We start from the raw sequence: 19,051 nt of genomic DNA on the forward strand, positions 1-19,051 counted from the left end.
AGCGCACAACTCAAGGTGAAATCTCACAAGAAGGAAACCGATTTTGTCTCCTTTTTGTGCTGCCACGATGATAACTATGATTCCTCTCACACAATGATGTGCACGTGTGAGAGCGTGTGCGTGTGTTCGGGGGTCACGAGATAACAAGAAGCCCGCAACCTCCGCGCGGAGGTCAGCGGAGATGTCGTGCCTTGGCACGCAAGGTTAAACGCGACGTGAATGCGAGATGCCGGCTTGGAAAGGTCAACGTTGGTCGCAGTGCTTCTGGGTACTGCACGGCAACCATAAAACCAACGAAGAAGAAAGATCAAAGAGAGGGATTAAGGACGGAGAAGTCATTTCATCAAGAATTTTTGATGAAAACAAATTGATTTATACGAATAGATGCTAATTAGGGGAAGTACGGCTCAGTGGTAGAGTGGTCAACCCTGAGGTTGTGGGTTCGATCCCAGGCCATTGTGACCATGTGGAAGTATCCTTGAGCAAGATACTGAACCCCCAGTTGCTCCTGATCCTGCTTCATCAGTAGTAAAAATGTAATAAATATAAATAAAGTACCATTTACCATTATTCATGTTATGTATGTTAGTTTGGATGTGTATTAATATTGTAGTAGGACTCTTGTGCTACTAAATGAAGAAATATAAACAAAATGTTTTTTTAAATTAATAAAATGCTAATATTTGGTAATGCTTATGCCATCAGTTATGTTAGTAAAAGTAATATTTCATGTATACAGTACTTTATTTCTACATGTATATTATACTATTAATGCTTTAGTTTGCAAGTATTTTCTGGAGAATATTTGTTTTACTAATATTTTATTCATATTATTATCAGTAGTAGTAATAGTAGTAGTAGTAGTATGTTATCAAAATATGTATGTTTTAATAATACTGTATTTTTGTAATATATGTATTCATGCTACCATTTTTACCAATGTACTGTGTATATTTTATATGCATCGTATGAATATATTTGTAACATTTTTATTCATTTTATCAGTATTTTATTTACATTATTATTTGTATCTTATTGCAGTATTTTTTATAGATTATTGGAATGTTGTTAATATTTACATTTATGTTATTAGTATCATTTTATTACATGAATATTTCATGTACTGTATTTGGGTTCTATTGATATTGCATGAATATTTTATTTAGAATTTCTTTATTTGTATTTCATATCAAGTGGTTTTATTATTTTGACATCAGATTTATGATTTATTTATTATTATATTTTAATTCTCATTAATAATATTTTATTATTTTTACACAATTATTATTAAGATATTTTAAATATATATTATAGGGTATTTTATTGGTTTTCAAAATATTGCTAATGACAGGGCCTATTAATAGTAATTAATTTGTTTTATTATGTTACTTTTTGATGTACTATATTTGGGTTATATTGATATTTTTTTCATAGGATAGGATTTTTAATTACTATAAAAATATATATATATATCCTAATTTTGATTGTCATTTATAGAGCCATATAGCGGCATGGTGGAGTAGAATACTACTGTAAGATGATTGATTAATGGAAAGTACAGTACACGTAAATTTATGTACATTGTTTTAATTCATGCTATTTTACGTTTTTTTTCTGCCCAACCTTCATTCAGTCTCAACCAATCAGCTACGTGCCTGCCCTTGTGTTCTTAAACCAAATAAGATGAGAAGAAAGAGCCTTAAATTTCCACACTCTACAAAAAAAATTCAAGTGTACCCAAGCGGTTGCCCTGCGGGACGCCACAATCACAACTTTCAGGTGGGTGTGGCCTTTGTGTGACCACCGAAGAAGGTCAATCAATTTCGGTTACATCTTAAGAAGAATTTCCGCTAACACGTGTGTGATTGCGCTGATGAAATTCGATCCAAAATGTCTCCATGGTGTGCGTGCTGTCATACGGTTGCACACATTTGCCAACTAATAAGCATCTCGTGTCCTTGCTGCCAAGTCAATGGAGCGCCCTCACGGCAAGGACACGCAACACGCATGATGGCCGACCCGCCGCATTAACGAGCACCCATAGCTAATCAAATCTAAGGGATACCGTCACAAAATGCAGGAAAATGTAGTGGTCGTTTCACGGTCAAACAAGGTGAAAACAACACGGACTCATCAGGACCTAATGAGCAAGGACCTCCGGCTCTCATCGACCACAAGAACATAAACAAATAAGACCTTATTAATCAATACAGTGAAGGAGTACGGAAACATATTGCTGTCACACCAGAAAAAACAAGTTCAATATCATCTTATAATATGATACTGAAGTTTTTTCCCATTGTTTTGCAGTAATACACATCCATATTTTTTTTCTAGATTTTTCTGCCCAAAGAACGTCCCCAGTTTACTAATATGTAGCATACTAAGGGATTGCTAGCATGACTTGTTCTCTGCCAAAAACGAAAGGTTTCCGGTTTGATGTTGTACGCAGTCGTCCACGTCTCCAAGATGCGACAAGATGGGGCCACAAAGGGACAATTTTCCAAACAATCTTTTAAATATTGTCACATCATACTGACAGTTTTAACATTAATGTGTGTGTGTTTTTTTAACACCGCAAACCTTTATTGATTAGAACTCTACAGACGAACACAATTCATACACACTACTGTATTCCACTTAAAAAGTCATTCTACACTATTATATAAAGGCCACCATAGATAACACATACTAAATCATCATTCATTTTGGACATGGACCATCAGTGGACTCGTAAGTGACCAAATTCACCTTTCAACACCACTGCTGTGTCGCAAAATACACCAAAACACGAAATAACCACGTGTGGCATTACAGAGAAATGGAGGCCTTTCATGTTTTTGAGGAAGAATGCCATTATTACTAAAGCAAGAACATAGTTAAACCTTTAGCTTCCAATACATCAACTCTAAACTGCACTGCTGTACAGCAGTTCACAATCAATTTTTGTCTAGTAATAAGATAAATACTTAAATATATACAAACATAAATAAAGTGCATTGTAAACTACTCACCAGAGATGCTTATTATTTATAGACAATATCCATCCTCTTTTGTTAGCTATGTTGGGTTGTCGGAGCTAGCTAGTTGTCATTGCACTGGGAGTGGCAAATAAATCTATTAGTAAGGTCAAATAAGCTAGCTAGCTAGCTAGCCAGCAGTAATGTTGGTCTACCTATCGTCATAATGTCTTTAACTTGAAAAGTACGGCGAGAAAATGAACCTTCCCTTTCACACCTGTGTGCAATTATGAATCACCTTGTTATCAGCAGCTGCGGTCAACCGATTAGGTTACATTTACATGGTAACACACAGAAGCTGAAATCTGATTGGACGAAAGCCACGCTGTGAAATGAAAATAAAAGTAAATGAAAACAATTTATCAACATTGTAAATGTAGGTCATTGCTTGTGATAGTGTTTGGGCCATCAGAGTGCCTCACCTTGGAGGACGACTTGCACACCACCTGGCAAAAAAGCAAGAAAGGTGACAGGTAAATACTTCTGGTGTTAATAAGTATTGCTTGAATATTAAGGCTTGTTTTTTATTCTTGGAAGATTATACCTTTTTTCTCTAATTTGTACAAATATTGGGACATTTTCCTCCTAACTTTTCACCTTTATTCATGTAGTACTGGTTATTACTTTTTGCTAAAGAAAGTAGTACTTCATTATTACAAGACTTATTAAATCTTTTCAAAAATATTTAAACTTCATTCTTGTAAATTTAAGCTTCTTTCGCTAAAAGATATGGTTTTATTTTAATAACGTGGCCCTATTTCTAGGAAATAATTAGTGTAATAATTTTAAAGTGTAACAACTTGATTCCATTCAGCGAGATTACGATTCAATTCGAGAAGGTGATGTAATGATTACTTTTAAAGATATACAGTATCTCTCCAGGATGAGATTTGATGCGAATCTTGACATATTTCAAAGTGGAGCAACTCAATTCGATGCACTCAAATAACTTTTTTTTTAATGAATGAATGAATTAAACTTTTAATTAACTGATTTTCCAATGTAAATATTTTTATAATAAATATATATAAATATGTGTTCTCAATATATATATATATATATATATATATGTGTGTGTGTGTGTGTGTATTAGTGCTGTCAAAGTTAAAGCTTTAACTAATTAATTAATCACACAATCGTGTATTAACGCAGATTGATCACACTTTTAGTTTTGACCACATATTATCCTTTAGCTTGACAACCGATGGCTACGTTAAAGGTACCACATGTTGTATTTGAGCAAAAATTGAGCAATAAACATAACTACATGCATTAAAGTATTTAATAAATGTTTGCGTATAACATTCAGAATATTTGTTTATATCAAACTTTCGGGGTCATTTTCTCCCCCATTTTAAAATTATGCAAGTAGTTAACTGATTGGAAAAAGAGGAGGATGAGCATGTGCAGTGTATAAAAAAATGTTGAAGACGTCCTCATAACATTAAATGCTGAAAAAATTAACACATAACGGGTGTGCTTTAAATTTGGTGGGCAAAAAATGTTGATAAAAACCCTTTTTAACTAAGCGATTAATCGTGATTAATCAAAATTATATATATATATATATATATATATATATATATATATATATATATATATATATATATATATATATATATATATATATATGTAGTATGCTTTTTGTTATGTACTATGAAGGAATGTCTGCCAAACAGCTTACCTCAGTGCTTTCCCATACAGATGGAGAACCAACAGCGCGCCGGCACCATGTGGTTAACCCGTCGGCCCTCCCCAGCTTCCGCTCATCGTATGCCTTCCAGGCGAGGCTCAGCCGCCTCAGGCACGAATCGCTGTGGACTTTGCAGCTCGTTAAACTAGCAACAATTCTAGAGGGAATCATAGTGGAGTTCACTTGTCGTGTTGTGGACCCGGAAAGGGCACAAGGGAGTGTCCCTAGGGTGGGTGCCGGGTAGCAGGCTATGCTCTTTGGTAAGAGCCATATGGCCCCTGGATAACTGCAGAGAAAGCTGTGTCAGTCTTTGGCTGGATATCAAACCCGGGGAGTTTCATCATGCTTCTGTTGGGGATCTTCACAAGGTACAGTCGGATCAATCCATTCAGAATCAGCTTTAAGGTCAAATAATAATTGACTGTTAACTGATTGTCACAACTACAGCCAAGAGCAGGGGTCTGCAACCTGCTCTCGAGCCACATGTGGCTCCCCCTCCTGTTTTATTACATATTTTAAATTTGAGCCTTAGTCGATTTTTAGATATAATATTTTTAGATAAAATATTATTTAAATTAACAAACCTAAACATGCCGAAAAGTAACCATAAAATGTCCAAAAAGAAAGAGGAAAAGCAGAAAATTACCCCATCCCCCCAAAATCAGAACATTTATTAAAAAAAAAAAAAAAAAACACAAAACAAAATGTTCAAAAAGTATCCATAAAATATACAAATCAAAAGAAGGAAGGCAGAAAATGACCATAATGTCTTTGGAATTGCCCAAAAATAAAATAAATAAAAAAATAATAATTTTCCTTTGAAAAAAAAAGGCAGAAAAGAAAACATTCAAAAAGTATAAACTATAAAATGTCCAAAAACAAAAAAAGAAATCCAGAAAATTCCAAATCAGCATATCTATTTTTAAAAAGTGAGAAAACTTTAAAAAGTCACTATAAAGAAAAGAAAAGAAATCCGTGAAATTACCATAAAATGCCCAGAAATGTGCCCAAAAAAGTCAGAAAATTTATAGCAAAATGGCATAAACAAATGTCAAAAATAACAATAAAATGCCCAAAAAAGAAGAGAGAAACAGAAAATATCCATAATATGTTCATAAAATTGTCAAAAATGTCATTTGACAGAAAGACAGAAAAGTCTAAAGATGTATGAAAAAGTAAGTCTGAAAAATTACACACACACAAAAAAAAATCCACAAACCGAAGATGAATGATAGAAGAAAATTAATCTCAAAGTATTGGATGCTGCATATTTTCTGTAATGCTCTAATTAGCTTTTGGGCCGCTCAGTACAGGGTATCATAATGTTCAAAAGTTTTGCGGCTCCAGACAGACTTGTGTTATGTATTTGGCGTAAAATAGCTATTTTAACACTAAATGTTGCCGACCCTCGACCCAGATTGTGTACAATGTTCCTGACGACTACTTTGACTACTACTACTGATAAATCGGATTTCTATCGAGCTTTTCTTGATGCAAAGACCCAAAACCTCCATTTACTAAATACAAACAAGATGTGTCAGAAAAAAAAATAGTTGCTACATTTTCTGCTCTATCATGTTATAATTTATGAATAGATGATATTCATTATCCGTTCAAGTTGTTCAAACCGAAGACTTTCTTTTGGTTTTATGGTATGGGGGTGTTGAAAAACTGCAGGGGGGCAATGTAAATTTTCACCAGAAATCTTTTACGCTTGTAATGAATCTTCTAAAGTAAGTCTTTCAATGTTTGCCCAATTAAGGACTTTAATGGCTGTCACTGTTTTGCTAGCTTTGTGTCTTTAATTTGGTCCTATTGACCATGTTTAAACATGCTAATAAGGTCACTTAGCTTGATTAAAAGCACTTTCTGCAGGCTAAAAATGATTGGATAAAAAAAGAAAAATCAAAAACAAAGAGTCGGCTAATAACCGGCTGATAATACTGTGTTTGTTTGCTGGTAGCGTCCCAAGCCCAAAAGACACTGATGTATTGTTTTAATATTAAAAAGCTACTTGGATGTAATTGCTAAGATCGTCATTGGGAAGGAAATGATCCCTCTGTGACAAAAACTAATGTCGGGAAAAGTTGAAGTGAGGCGATGCTTTAAGAATTAATTTCCCGTGTATACAATTACTTTTCATTAAGGCTAATATGAAGCCCCGTTGTTGCTGTGATAACACGGCAGTCACAAAGCAACGGCGCCGTTCCAAAGTAAGCCTTGGGAGATTTATTCCAGACAAGTTTGCGTTGTTTGCTGTTGATGCTCAGAACAAAGGGAGCAATCTTTTGACCTGCGAGGGAGGGAATTTGTCTTTGGGGCAGGCAGCTTTACGACTTTGGTCGTGGAACTTGAAAGGTAATGAATGGAAATCCCCTCCTGAAGGTATTTCCGATATTTCACTGGAACTGCTGACTGCTGATTCCAGAACTTTCTCTCGACCATCTATCGATTGCATCCAAAAGACCATGACACACACTCACTTTTAAATGACAATATGTCGTTTATTTTCTATTTCTTAAAGGTTTATTATTTACAAACAAAATAAAACAAAAAGAAAAGAAAAATCAAAAGGATTTTTTGACAAACACTGTTTGTCTGCATATTGTTGTAAGAAAGTTTACATTAATCTTTCTTTTCCTCCGCGAAGAAACTCAGTAAACCAAAATGTGGCTCTCGTCCTCTGCGAAAATTCTTTTTGCATCTCTATTTTTCTTCCACCTAAACCAAACAAACTGACGAACGACGACAAAAAGAAAAGGAAAAAAAAGAACAAAACCGAGAATATACATACAAACATATGTGCTGGTTTGTTGAGGGTCTCTACGTTGCTAATGTGTAAGCTTGTTACGTCGCCATTAATGCCCGTCTGGTAGCTGTGATCGGTAGAGTGAGGAAAGGAAAAACAAATGAAAGCACATAGTTGGGAAGCACTCCCTCTGAAGGCAAGTTTAACTAAGAAAAAAAAGACAAAAACCCGCGAAAAAAAAGACAAAAACCCGCGAAAAAGAAAAGAAAAAGGCCTAAAGCAACAGTCCTGCGATACATCGTCACTCATCTCTATGTAACTATGACAGATTCATGATTAAGTGCTCCTTGTTGGAAATCTGCCACCCAAAAATATGTTCAGCTTTCAACTTGAAAAGTGCAATTCATAAAACAAAGACGTCTTTTACTTTCTTTTTTTTTTGCTTTGGCCAGTTTCCTTACACTAACGTCAGTAGCTAGTCACAAACAAAAAGGTAAGAAAAGTGCTCGGCGTTTGTACATCTTGTCGTGCGTGATATTACTGCGTTATATTGCACTCCCACCACACTCAACAACAAAAAATCTACTTTACAGATAATAGCGTAAATATGAGAGAGAAAATAAAACAGCTGCTTGAAAAAGTTGGATGCCGTGGAGACATTTGGCCATCGCCGCAAACTCCTTTCCCGTCTAAAGAAAACAACAAAAACACAGACAAAAAACATGAAAAGAGGAACGTCGGGATGAACCGAAGAAGGGCGGAACATGGCTATCGTTTAGGCACAAATACGTAAGAATGTCCATGTGAAAAGTCGACGCTCGCACAGACGACATCGAGGCGGACGGACAATGAACATAATCAAACATCAACATTTAACGTCAACATTGTTTTTTTTTGGGATTTTTTTGTTGTTGTTGTGACAGTGCATGCTTTCATTGACGGCGGCGTTGGGATCATATCGGTACACTATCGACACAAACTGGTAGCCAAACGCTCGTTCCCGGAAGGGCTCGGATACGCTTAACCGACCTTTTTACGGAATGCGCCGGAGGTCATCAACTGTACTGGAACTCAGAAAGACGGAGAATCCTGGTCTTTGCTAGGAAAGTTCAGTGTCCGTTTTTGGGTTGGTTTAGCGTATCTGAGCTCCTGGGGAAGGATTCACATGAGACATAGAACCTTAATGCAAACATAACAGCAGCACTCGGCAACCTTTTTTTGGTCAAGCTTAAAGTCTTGTATTGTTTTGTTTTAGGGGGGGATATCTCATAATGCACCAAACCCTCAAGCTAGCTCCATTAACTCACACTCATGTTGTGATTTTACATACAAAGTACGTGCCAAGTCTTTAAGTAAAAGCTACCAAGTTGACAGTTAATACATGAGGTTCCTTGGTTTACGATGGTCCTCTCATACGACATTTAGAGAGTACTAACGTAGTAACGGTGCACATTAAACTAGCTTGCGCAACAGTGTAACAATACTAAGTTATGGACTCTAAAACCACCGTAGCTAGCGTACATTAGAGAGAAGTCTTTTAGTTGTAAGAAGCTTATTTTTTTTTTTAGAAATAACCGAAAATTAACTTGTCCTTTGGAGCGCTAACTGTTTATAATCTTGGGTACCCGTTGACTAATTGGGACCTGGTGTTATTTGAGTTAGGGTTACTATTGGTTCTACTTCAGCATTTCCATTGCACAAGCTACTATTAGCACTATTGATAGCACTGCAGCTATAGCTATTGGTCTTGTTTTGGAAGAAGATAGCATTTGTTATGATTAGCGCTAGATAACTACAATTGAACAGGTGCTGGAAAAATGATATAAAATGTGAAAAATTATTTGATTCATAATTTTGCTGAAGTGAAAATAAAATTTGGATTCTTCCTTTTTTTTCTTCTTTTTTTTAATCAATGGCCCTCTCTTTAAACCTCTTCTACTGTTTTTTTCTTTTTCTTTTTTTGAAACCTACTGTTTAAAGTGTCGTTCCCCCCCCCCCACCCCCACACACTGATATTGACGTATGGGGGTCATATTGTTTTTATGAGAATTGCGTCAAGATAGCATTAGCTGCAATTACACTCTACATAACTAAAATTAACTGGAAGCTTAAAAAACAAAAACTATTAAAATGTACTAACAAAATTTAATTTAGCAAAATGGGCGATGTAATATTAGTCAAGACAGATGGTTGTCCGAATCAGTTTTGTTTTTGTATTGTGGGGGGGATATTCTGAGAATAAACTCACAAATTTACGAGAAAAAAACTCACAAATTTGCAACATTATAAAAGGACAAATTTGTGAGAGAAAAAGACACGTAAATTTACCAGAAATAAACTCGCAGTTTTGCGAGAAAATACTCAGAAACTTGCAAGAAATACACGTAGCGTATAGTCGGACCTTTGTGCCAATACTCTTCAGTTGGGTTTTCAAATAAGGAAATAGTAATTGCTTTAGCAGAGATTAACCCTATCATATTAAGCATTCACTTTTTTTTTTATACTAACAAACAAAAGAAAAAACAACCAAATTCACTTGAGCAAAGCAGGATTCTTGTTAAACCTTTTCATAAGCAGGCTGCATATTTTTTTGCATCAAGGTTCGTTTGCCAGCTTTGTCGCTTGCAGGTGGGTTAGTTAAGTTCCCCGACACAAGTAAGACATTTGTTTATGATAGAGAGAATGCACCACACAGTATCTGTAAATACTAGCTCTACAAAAATTATTTACAGCACACGTATAGGTAATCTTTATGTCACAGTCTATTGCATAATGGTGATAATTCTTTAGTTTATAAATATTATAAATATACACAGGGTTTTCTTTTTTTTCTCGTTCGTCGTTTTATCACATCGCAACCATCCCAAATGAGGAATAGAAAACAAACGCACCCATCCGTCCTTCTGTCCATCCGTCACGCTCGTTTTAAAGCAGCATTTTCTGTTATTCATTCCCTTAACACTGTTGAGGTTGCAAACACTTTCCGTACGGTGTTAGTTTCTGAAAGTCCAGAAAATTCCTTCATGTGAGCGTGTGCTTTTTTTTCTTTGTTCTTCTTTGTTTTGTTTTTTTTTGTTGTTAAAGATGATTTTCAAGTGTTTGTTTGAACGTATGATTCCACAGTGGCGCTAAACGCTGCTTCTCCTCTTCCTTGTTGGTGGAAAAGGAAGTCACAATCCATAATGCATTTCAGATAAAAAACAAAAAAAATCATAAATATATAAATAAAAATTCATACATTGTATATAATTCATTATATTTCTCAGAAAGGAAGACTCATGTTTTTTTTAGACTACAGCTTTTTTTCAATTGCCATTGCGAAATATATTATAATTGGATTTCAACACGCATGCACTCGCACATTCTCCCAACGCTCACATTCGTTCCGTACCATATATATATATATACACACACACACACACATACAGGCCATATACCAGATATGTGTATATATTCATAGATATGACATAAAAGTAAAAGAGATTATCTGTATAATATACATTCTTAAGTAGGATGACAATGTGTCTAAAATATAATACAAGGGCTTTGAATGTACACAATTTCAATGAGGTTATCTGAGAAGAAAAATGAATGCTGAAGTAGTTTGGAACTCCTCCATGGTTGAAAAAGAAAAGAAAAAAACAAAAACAAAAATGATCATAAATTAGATGCAAATCGCATTTTGTCTTGGTCAGTCTCCGTACTGCTCAGGACAGAATCTCTCCGAGAGCCAGGGGATTCCCTGTGCTGGCTTGATGACGACGAGGCCGCCGCCGCCGCCGCAGCTGCCGCCGCCACCGCCGCAGACGTGGTGCGTACGGGTGGCAGGGCCCCTGACGACATCTGACGGAACAAATTGACCCGCTGGGGAACCGTGGTGCGGATGCCGCTTTGGAGACTCAACCCCTGGATGGCCGCCGCCGCCACGGTGGCCGCAGGCGGCGCGATGGAGGCCAGAGAGTCGCCCGAGGCCTGGTGCGGCCGCGGCCCGAGCGACGCGTCGTGGGGCAGGGACGGCTGCGAGGCCGACAAGTGTCGCACGTCTCGACTCAAGCTGCCCGATTGCAGAGCCTGCGTGCTCTTGTGGACGTCCCCTCGCTGGGGCGAAGGGACCTGCTGCTGCTGCGGAGACTGCTGCAGCGTCATGCTACCGCCTGCGGCCGACACGGGCGGCTGCTGGCTAAGTTGCGACGGCTGCCCGGTGAGAGACGGCTGGCCGACAGGCTGCTGGATAAGCGACAGCTGGGACGCCGTGGGAGAGCCGTACTGGAAGCTCCGGCTGGCTAGCGGCGTCTGTACCGGTGGGCTGCACATGGCGGCCGTGAAAGAGCACGGCGACATGATGGCCCCCTGGAGCGGCGTCTGCGGGTTGGCGGAGGAGGAACCGAGGTGGGAAACACTGGCGGCGGGATAGAGGGCCGCGGCGGCGGCGACCGGCAGCATGCGAGCGGCGGAGGCGTTGGCGATAGCTGAAGCACTGTAGGTTAAAGGAACCGACGACTGCTGGAACTGACTCATCCCGAAGGCGGCGGAGAAGGGCGGCTGCGCTGGCGAGTTAATGATGGAATTGCCGGACATCGGCGTCGAGTTCATCCCGCTGACCGACTGCTTGCGGTCCACCATCATCACCATCTCCCGGTCCTGGCGAATGATCTGCTTCAAGATCTCGTTTTCCTGCGTGTTGAAAACGCCGGCGTTCAGGTCCTTCTGGAACTTCTGCAGCAGCAATGAGTTCTTCTTCCCTGTTGGGGACAGTCGAGAGAGGTGAGCTGGCCTGGCTAAGGCGCACACAGGAACAGGAACAGCAAAGAAGATCATGATGCAGCTTGAAGACTTGACCGGGGTGCCAAATAACCAAGTACCAATACTTTTTGTTCTTGCCTCGATTTCTCAGGCATCTCTATTTGAACTCTTTATTTTTTGAACATTTTACTTTTACTCCCTATTATCTGTACTTTTTTGCTTAGTCAAAATGGGTTTGTTAGTTTTTCAAACTTTTCCGAAGACAACGGCATGTAAAAAAAAAGATGTAAGTAGAGTGTGGTTAAGTCAACCAAGCTGAAAATGGTTGAAATGCAAGAACAGCAACATGGAGGTACATGAACCTGGAAGCACGAGAAATCCCCTCCATGTCCAGAGAAATTGTTTAATGTTATTGGCTACAAGTGTGATTCGGAAAAAAAACAACACCTACAGGTCAGATTTATTTTTTCCAATTGTTATCATTAGCTAATTTGGGATTTTTTGTTAATCACTTTACATTGCTAGTAAAGCTATGGGAACATGTGTTGATAGCATATAAGTCGCGCCAATGTCAGCTAGCTCTTGGCGATGTGACATTAACTACTATGGTGACCAGACGTCCCGAGTTGAACTGGGATTCTTATGGTTTTGAGCTTTGGGTACCTCGTCCTGGCACATTTTGTTAGCCCCATTGTTTTGTCTCACTTTTATACAGGTCCCATCCCGGTGTCCAATTTTTTATTTATTAGTCCAGACAGCAAGCCAATTATTTGGGCCATGTGTATGTCACACTAGACTAAAATTTGTTCTTATTTACTTTCACATTCGTGTTGTTATTCTCATCCATATGTAATCGCTTCCAAGTTTCCCATGTTTTCGTCATAATGAAACTAGTACTACTTCCTGCTTCCATGTCTATGAATCATGGGAATTGTAGCCTTACAAGCCTAATGCTACAGCTATATTACTAATGCTGCATTTGAGGAAGTTCGGAAATCAGGATTATCCCAGTTGAAATTTCCCAGTTTCGACCTGAAAGCGTTCGAGGCGAAAGTAAACAACTAAAATGGCGGATAGTGATGAATTGTTTTTTATTTGGGTCCTCAAAACATATTTTGACCTCCAGCAAACTTGCCTTCTTGCAGTAAATCAAATACAAAAGGAACAATGACGAATTAAGTAAATGTTTCCAAAGGGTTTGCCATGTAGAGTGACGTCACATTGAAGTCGGTCGGCGAAGTCAAGTTCGCAAGTTTCGCAAGTGGGATTTCCAAGTACAAGGGAGCGTTCTTGTACACACTTCCTGGTATGAAGTTGGAAAAGTCCGACTTTCCTCGAATGCAGCATTTGCAACACAGGCAACTTCAATAGCTGTTAAGTGCTAACGTAGGAAGTCATCAGATTGATTAGCGATTACATTTGTTATAAGTACCAGTAGTTCCTGTTGAGGAATTATAAATTTGATATTTAAGTTTAGTTGGACTTTTTTTTTTTAATTTTATTGACAAGTATCTGTACTTCTTCTTAAGTCCACAGTGTGAGTACTTTTTCCCACCTCTGGATTTGACCAGTGATGGCCAAGCTAATTTCGGTCTTCAAGCTAATAAGCTAATAAGGTCTTCAAGCTGCACCTTTTACACATCCACTAAACTCGGTGGTATGGAACGTGAGGTGTGAGGTACACTGAAAGGTGATGGTGGCGATGGCGACTAGAGGGGTCTGAGAGGAAGGGGTGAAGGACACATAAGGAGACAAAGATTACGTGTGACGTCGACTGGCGGAAAAGTGCTGACCAAAGACGGAATACTGATGAGTCGCAGCCACGCGTCACCACTCTGGACACTTTCCCTCCCAAAGACGACACGTAAGTCTAATTGAAAGTCACAGTCTATTCAAACCACAAGGACTAACACACGTCACACAAGGACACCTACAATATCCACTTCTTAAGACTAAGTCAAGAAAAAAAGGACTATTGGGCCACTCTTACCACAGAGTGCTTTTGAGGTGACGTTCATATTTATGTATGAAACAATCGCGCTTTCAACTGGACCGCACAATTGAATTAGAACATTGCATAATTCCTCCCATACGGCTTTTCAAAAGAACTCGCTACAGTGGGTGTCGTACGCACCATAGAGCTCCCTTGCGGCTTTTCATACAATTGATTCAAATTGAAAATTGACTAATTATGCGTCATAAAGGGCGCGTTGAGCCCACCGGCCCAGCAAACAATTTGCATTTTTTGTACGCATGGTTTGAACATGCATCATGGCAGCTTGCATTGATGACATCCGGGTAACATTTGGAAGAGCCCTGATTCTGATATGTGGATAAACGATATAAGGATAAACGACGGCAATGAATCGGAATCGAACGTGTTGGTATTAGAGCTGTTTTCCTCTCAATAATAATACTCTGACTATTGTCGCAACATGACAGCTTGTAGTAAAATGTATGATATTATTCTCATAAAATAATAAAACATTCTAGCCTTTTTCCGCTTAAACAGACAAATCAGTCCTGCATTATTTCTTTTCTCTATCATAATTTGTCTTCTTCTTGTACTACTCCAGGGGGTCCTAGTTTTATGATATGATTCTATGATAAATGAACTCGATTTCGCAGCGGCATACAATACAATATGTGAATGGGGGCTGCTCAGTTACCACCGAACATTTGCATTATGCCTTTGATTCAATTATATTTACAGACTAGGATTTATTTTTTAATACAAGTATCGGCTATAATTGTGACTTTACTACAGCATTAGCATAGGTTAGTGATACTAGTGATAGCACGTGTTAATGTTCCGACATATTTGGGTTATGTCATCGCATAGATTGGAATGGACAAAATAATTAATTTCTTCAAATATTATAATAATCCATCTAACAGGTCCTTTTTTTCCCTTTACGTAATTAATGTAACAATAGAGCTTTTTTCCCCTTTAAGAGTCAGGAAATTCTCCAAAATATACAACTTTACAGCTTTAACATGTTTTTCTTGAAACAGTACCACTTTTCTCGGAACAGTACGATTTTTCTTCCCATAAAAAAAGTATTTTTTCCCCCTTAAAAAGACTATTTTACTTGTAAAATTACAATTGTATTCTTAAATTTCACGACTCATTTTCAAAACAATTTGCCTTTAAAGTAATGCTGCAAATCTCGTAACATTACGTCAAGTAAAATGGATGGATGGATGGAAAACGAAACCATAGTTAGATTTTTTTTTTCCTTTAAAAGGGCATCTATGATTTCATTTTCGTATATTTATGACTTTGTTTTCGTAAAAACTTAGAGCACTATTGCTACTACTATTATCGTAACATTGCAGCTATTATACCTTGTCTACCAAATTACAATTTTATTCTCAATACTGCAACTTTTCTTGTTACTTATTTCAACAAACTATTCTCATAACACTGATTTTAACCTCAGGAAAATACAATTAAATTCTCATAGCAGCTTGTCTTTATTACTCAGAATTTTTTTCTCTCAAGAGTACAACTAGTCTCATGATATCATTTTATTCTATAGTTAATTTTTGACTTTTTATCATAAAACCTTTTTTTTTTTTTCCGTTATAAAGATTCTCATAAAATGGAATTTTCCCTCTCATGAGGTTTACACTGCCATGACACATATCGGAATTGTGTCAGTCCAGCCAGTAAAGTAACTTCTCCGGCGCTTCAAAAGGTAAACTGTGGTACAATACAGCAGACGGGCTTGTCCTTTTAAGACCTGTCATGATGATGCAGTGACTGAGGCCGTCCCACGCCAAAAGACGTAGTTCTCGCGATCACTGCGGGTCTTGCCTATCGACAGCCCCGTGACATAACGTCGCTGGCTAAAGAAGACGGAGTGGACGACAAGTGCGCTCAAGGCGTTTTAACCTCAGTCACTCCATCATGGAGACTCCGTCCGTCCTCCAGGGGATGAACACTTCTCCGCTTGGACGGCGGCTTTTCCGCTCAAGGCCGCGGGCAAACTAAAAAAACTGGCGTCAGCTTTTGAAAAGGATTGATGTCACCTCTGCGGACTGTGGTTTCTCACTACGGGCTACAGCTAGCACCACCGACTACCAGTTGACTTACAATGCTGTTTTTATGGCATTTTTAAAGGTGGAAGGATTTATCTCTGCAGATTGGAAAAACGGTAAACAATTCATAACACTCACATAGCTGCTTTGACAACAAAAAATATAGCGGTACGCTCGGAACTGGTCGCCGGACCATCACGGGGAATTGACTTCAAATTGCTAGGTATTGTATCTACTTCAACAAAATTCCAAAATTTGAAATGATCAGAACTGGGCAAAACCGTCATTACATTGACCCGGCGTCATTGATGGATTCCCACCTTTCGCCTTGAAAAAAAAAAATACACGGACTGAGCACCGACTGAAGCAGATTTACGTCCGTTGATCCGGGTCAGTACAGAGCGTCCTTTTCAGTCCATGTATTTTTTCGAGCCTTCATGTCATAAAGCACTTGCCAAAAATGTGGGCTTGTAACGGAGTTTTTGCCCAGCGAAACTTCACCAGAAAAAATTAAAAAAGAAAGAAAGAATAATATGTCGCTCATTCCTTGAAATAACAATAAAGGATAAAGTAAAATAACTTTTAGAACTGAATATATGTACTTATAGCTCAATACGTACACACATCAAACAAATAAAAACACAAATAAACAAAACATGAAAACAGAAATATGAATACAGTTGTAAGAAATGAGAAGAAAACTGTTGAACACATGCTGCACAAACAAACCTAAACTTTAACATGAAAACAAACATGACTGAAATCATGATCAATGTGCCTAAATAAAACAAACAAATAATAATAATAATAATAATAAAAAACTCATTTTTATTCATAAGTATTCCTTTAAGGCAGGGTTGGGAAACCTTTTAGAGGACAGTCATATTCAATTTAACCCTACAAAGCCAAACGTATCATTAAATAAAATACTATAATAATAATAATAATAATAATCCATTAGAGGGTATGTATCGACCAGCTGATGGCTTTTCCAGCGACCTTGCAAGATCGCCCCAATTGAGAAAGGAGAGACACCTATACTTATTAATAGTGGGAAATGTTTTTTCAGATTTTTGGAAATATGTTTTACATGTCTGTTTATTATAATATTTTTGACAGTTATAAATGTACGAATTGAAAGCATTGTGTCCGGATGTATCAAATATGACACAAATCAAAAGTCATATGTGGAAGTTGATTTTCAATACAAAAAAAATAATTTGGGGGGGTTGTTAAAAAATACCAATAAATACTCTATTTTCAAAGAATCTGACTTTCATTTCATATTTCATGGTTCATTCTTTATAGGGTTAATGCAACATATTGCAAAACAAATGAGCATGAGCATTTTTTAGGTAAAATGTGTTGGGCTTTTATTTTTGGACTGCATGGCGGGCTGGAACAAGTGTCCTTGCAAGCTGCATACATACAAAAGGCTCCCCATCCCTGTTTTTAAGGAGAACTCAGCATTTATTCATAACAAAATATGATAAATCACTCAATTATGGTCATGCTGCAGAAAATCAGCTCCTTGTTCTTTTTGGTCCAACAAAATGTGCGACTGGTGATTCTAAAGTTGGAATGTGTGGTTTTAACAAAGAAATAGTATTTTACCCACACAAACAAAAGTGAAAACATTTGAGTAAGTAATGCCATGTAACAAAAAGAAGATGGTGGTGGCTTCCATTAGTAAAGTTTTACTAATCAGCAGATTTGGTGCGCAATGAAAAAATAAATAAAAAAGGCATGTGAATGGGGCATCTTTGTTTCCTGGATTGTCTCCCGGGTTGTTATGTGTCCATCCGAGGACTAGCGTGGATGGTTGGAATTATGTGTATGTATCCTAGTGTGGAGGAGGGAAGGGGTGGGGAACAAGAAGTTTTTGGAGAATGAATTTAGGGGCGGGTCCAACTAAGCCAGCCTCTATTGGTACACTGTTTTTGTTTTTTTAAATTAAGCCGCTGTTTGAATGTTGCAACTGGAATGAAGTGTTTACCTGGTGCCTACTCGTCGGCCAGGACACTCTTGAAAACGAGATGAGCTCGTCTCAAGACGGACTCCTAGTCAGGTGATTTTTAGATAGATAAAAGATCACGTCAAATGTGCAACACGGTACTTTTTTTCTTTTTTCTTTTTTTTTCTTAAATAAGAGCAAGACAAGCATGTAACCAAATGCAGTTCATACGTAAATATATAAAGAGAAAGAGAGAGAAACGATACAGTCATGACAACGCACGCGTCTTCCCTTGTATGAGACAAACTCCCCCTGTTTGGTGGTGGTGGTGGTGGTGGTGGGCGGGACAGGAAGTGAAGCCGCTCTGAGAGGTGTCACTCAGAGTGGGCGGCTGTTTTTTTTTTTTTTTTTTTTTAATATAACAGGAAAAAGGGCAAATGCAGATTTTCACTCAGATTAAAGGGCATCATGTTGTGAAAGGCTACACATAAATTTAGACTCCACACTGAAGAATGCAACCCCGTCTCCTTGGACTTACGTCATTATACAACAATTATAATGTGATTTTTCTTCTTCTTCTTCTTCTTTTTTTTTTTTTTTATAAATAAAAGCTAGCCTTGACATTTTATTGTATATTTAGAACAGATACAACATTTGTGATTCATCGATAAGGGGTTAACTATTGAAGTCATGCGATTAATTACGATTAAAAATTTTAATCACCTGATTAAATGATTTTTTTGAGAATTTCAGGCCATTTGTCAAATTTTCAATTTCTGGAATTTCTGAAAATTTGAATAGTAAAAGGTGGATGGAAACCAAAGTAGTTTGTATTATATTAATTACAG

General features: G+C 37.7%; 1 protein-coding gene across 1 annotated transcript in view; it reads right to left on the reverse strand.

The window, feature by feature from the left end:
• Nucleotides 1–7,192: 7,192 nt before the first annotated feature.
• hcn1 (hyperpolarization activated cyclic nucleotide-gated potassium channel 1) overlaps nucleotides 7,193–19,051 on the reverse strand; it is an 86,284-nt gene continuing 74,425 nt past the window's right edge. The window contains exon 8 of the mRNA XM_077586394.1: nucleotides 7,193–12,204. Within this exon, the coding sequence (XP_077442520.1) occupies nucleotides 11,120–12,204 (1,085 nt within the window). The 3' untranslated portion in view covers nucleotides 7,193–11,119. The remainder of the gene's footprint in view (nucleotides 12,205–19,051) is intronic.

The sequence above is a fragment of the Vanacampus margaritifer genome, chromosome 14, assembly GCF_051991255.1.
Source record: "Vanacampus margaritifer isolate UIUO_Vmar chromosome 14, RoL_Vmar_1.0, whole genome shotgun sequence".
NCBI classification, from domain to species: Eukaryota; Metazoa; Chordata; class Actinopteri; order Syngnathiformes; family Syngnathidae; genus Vanacampus; species Vanacampus margaritifer.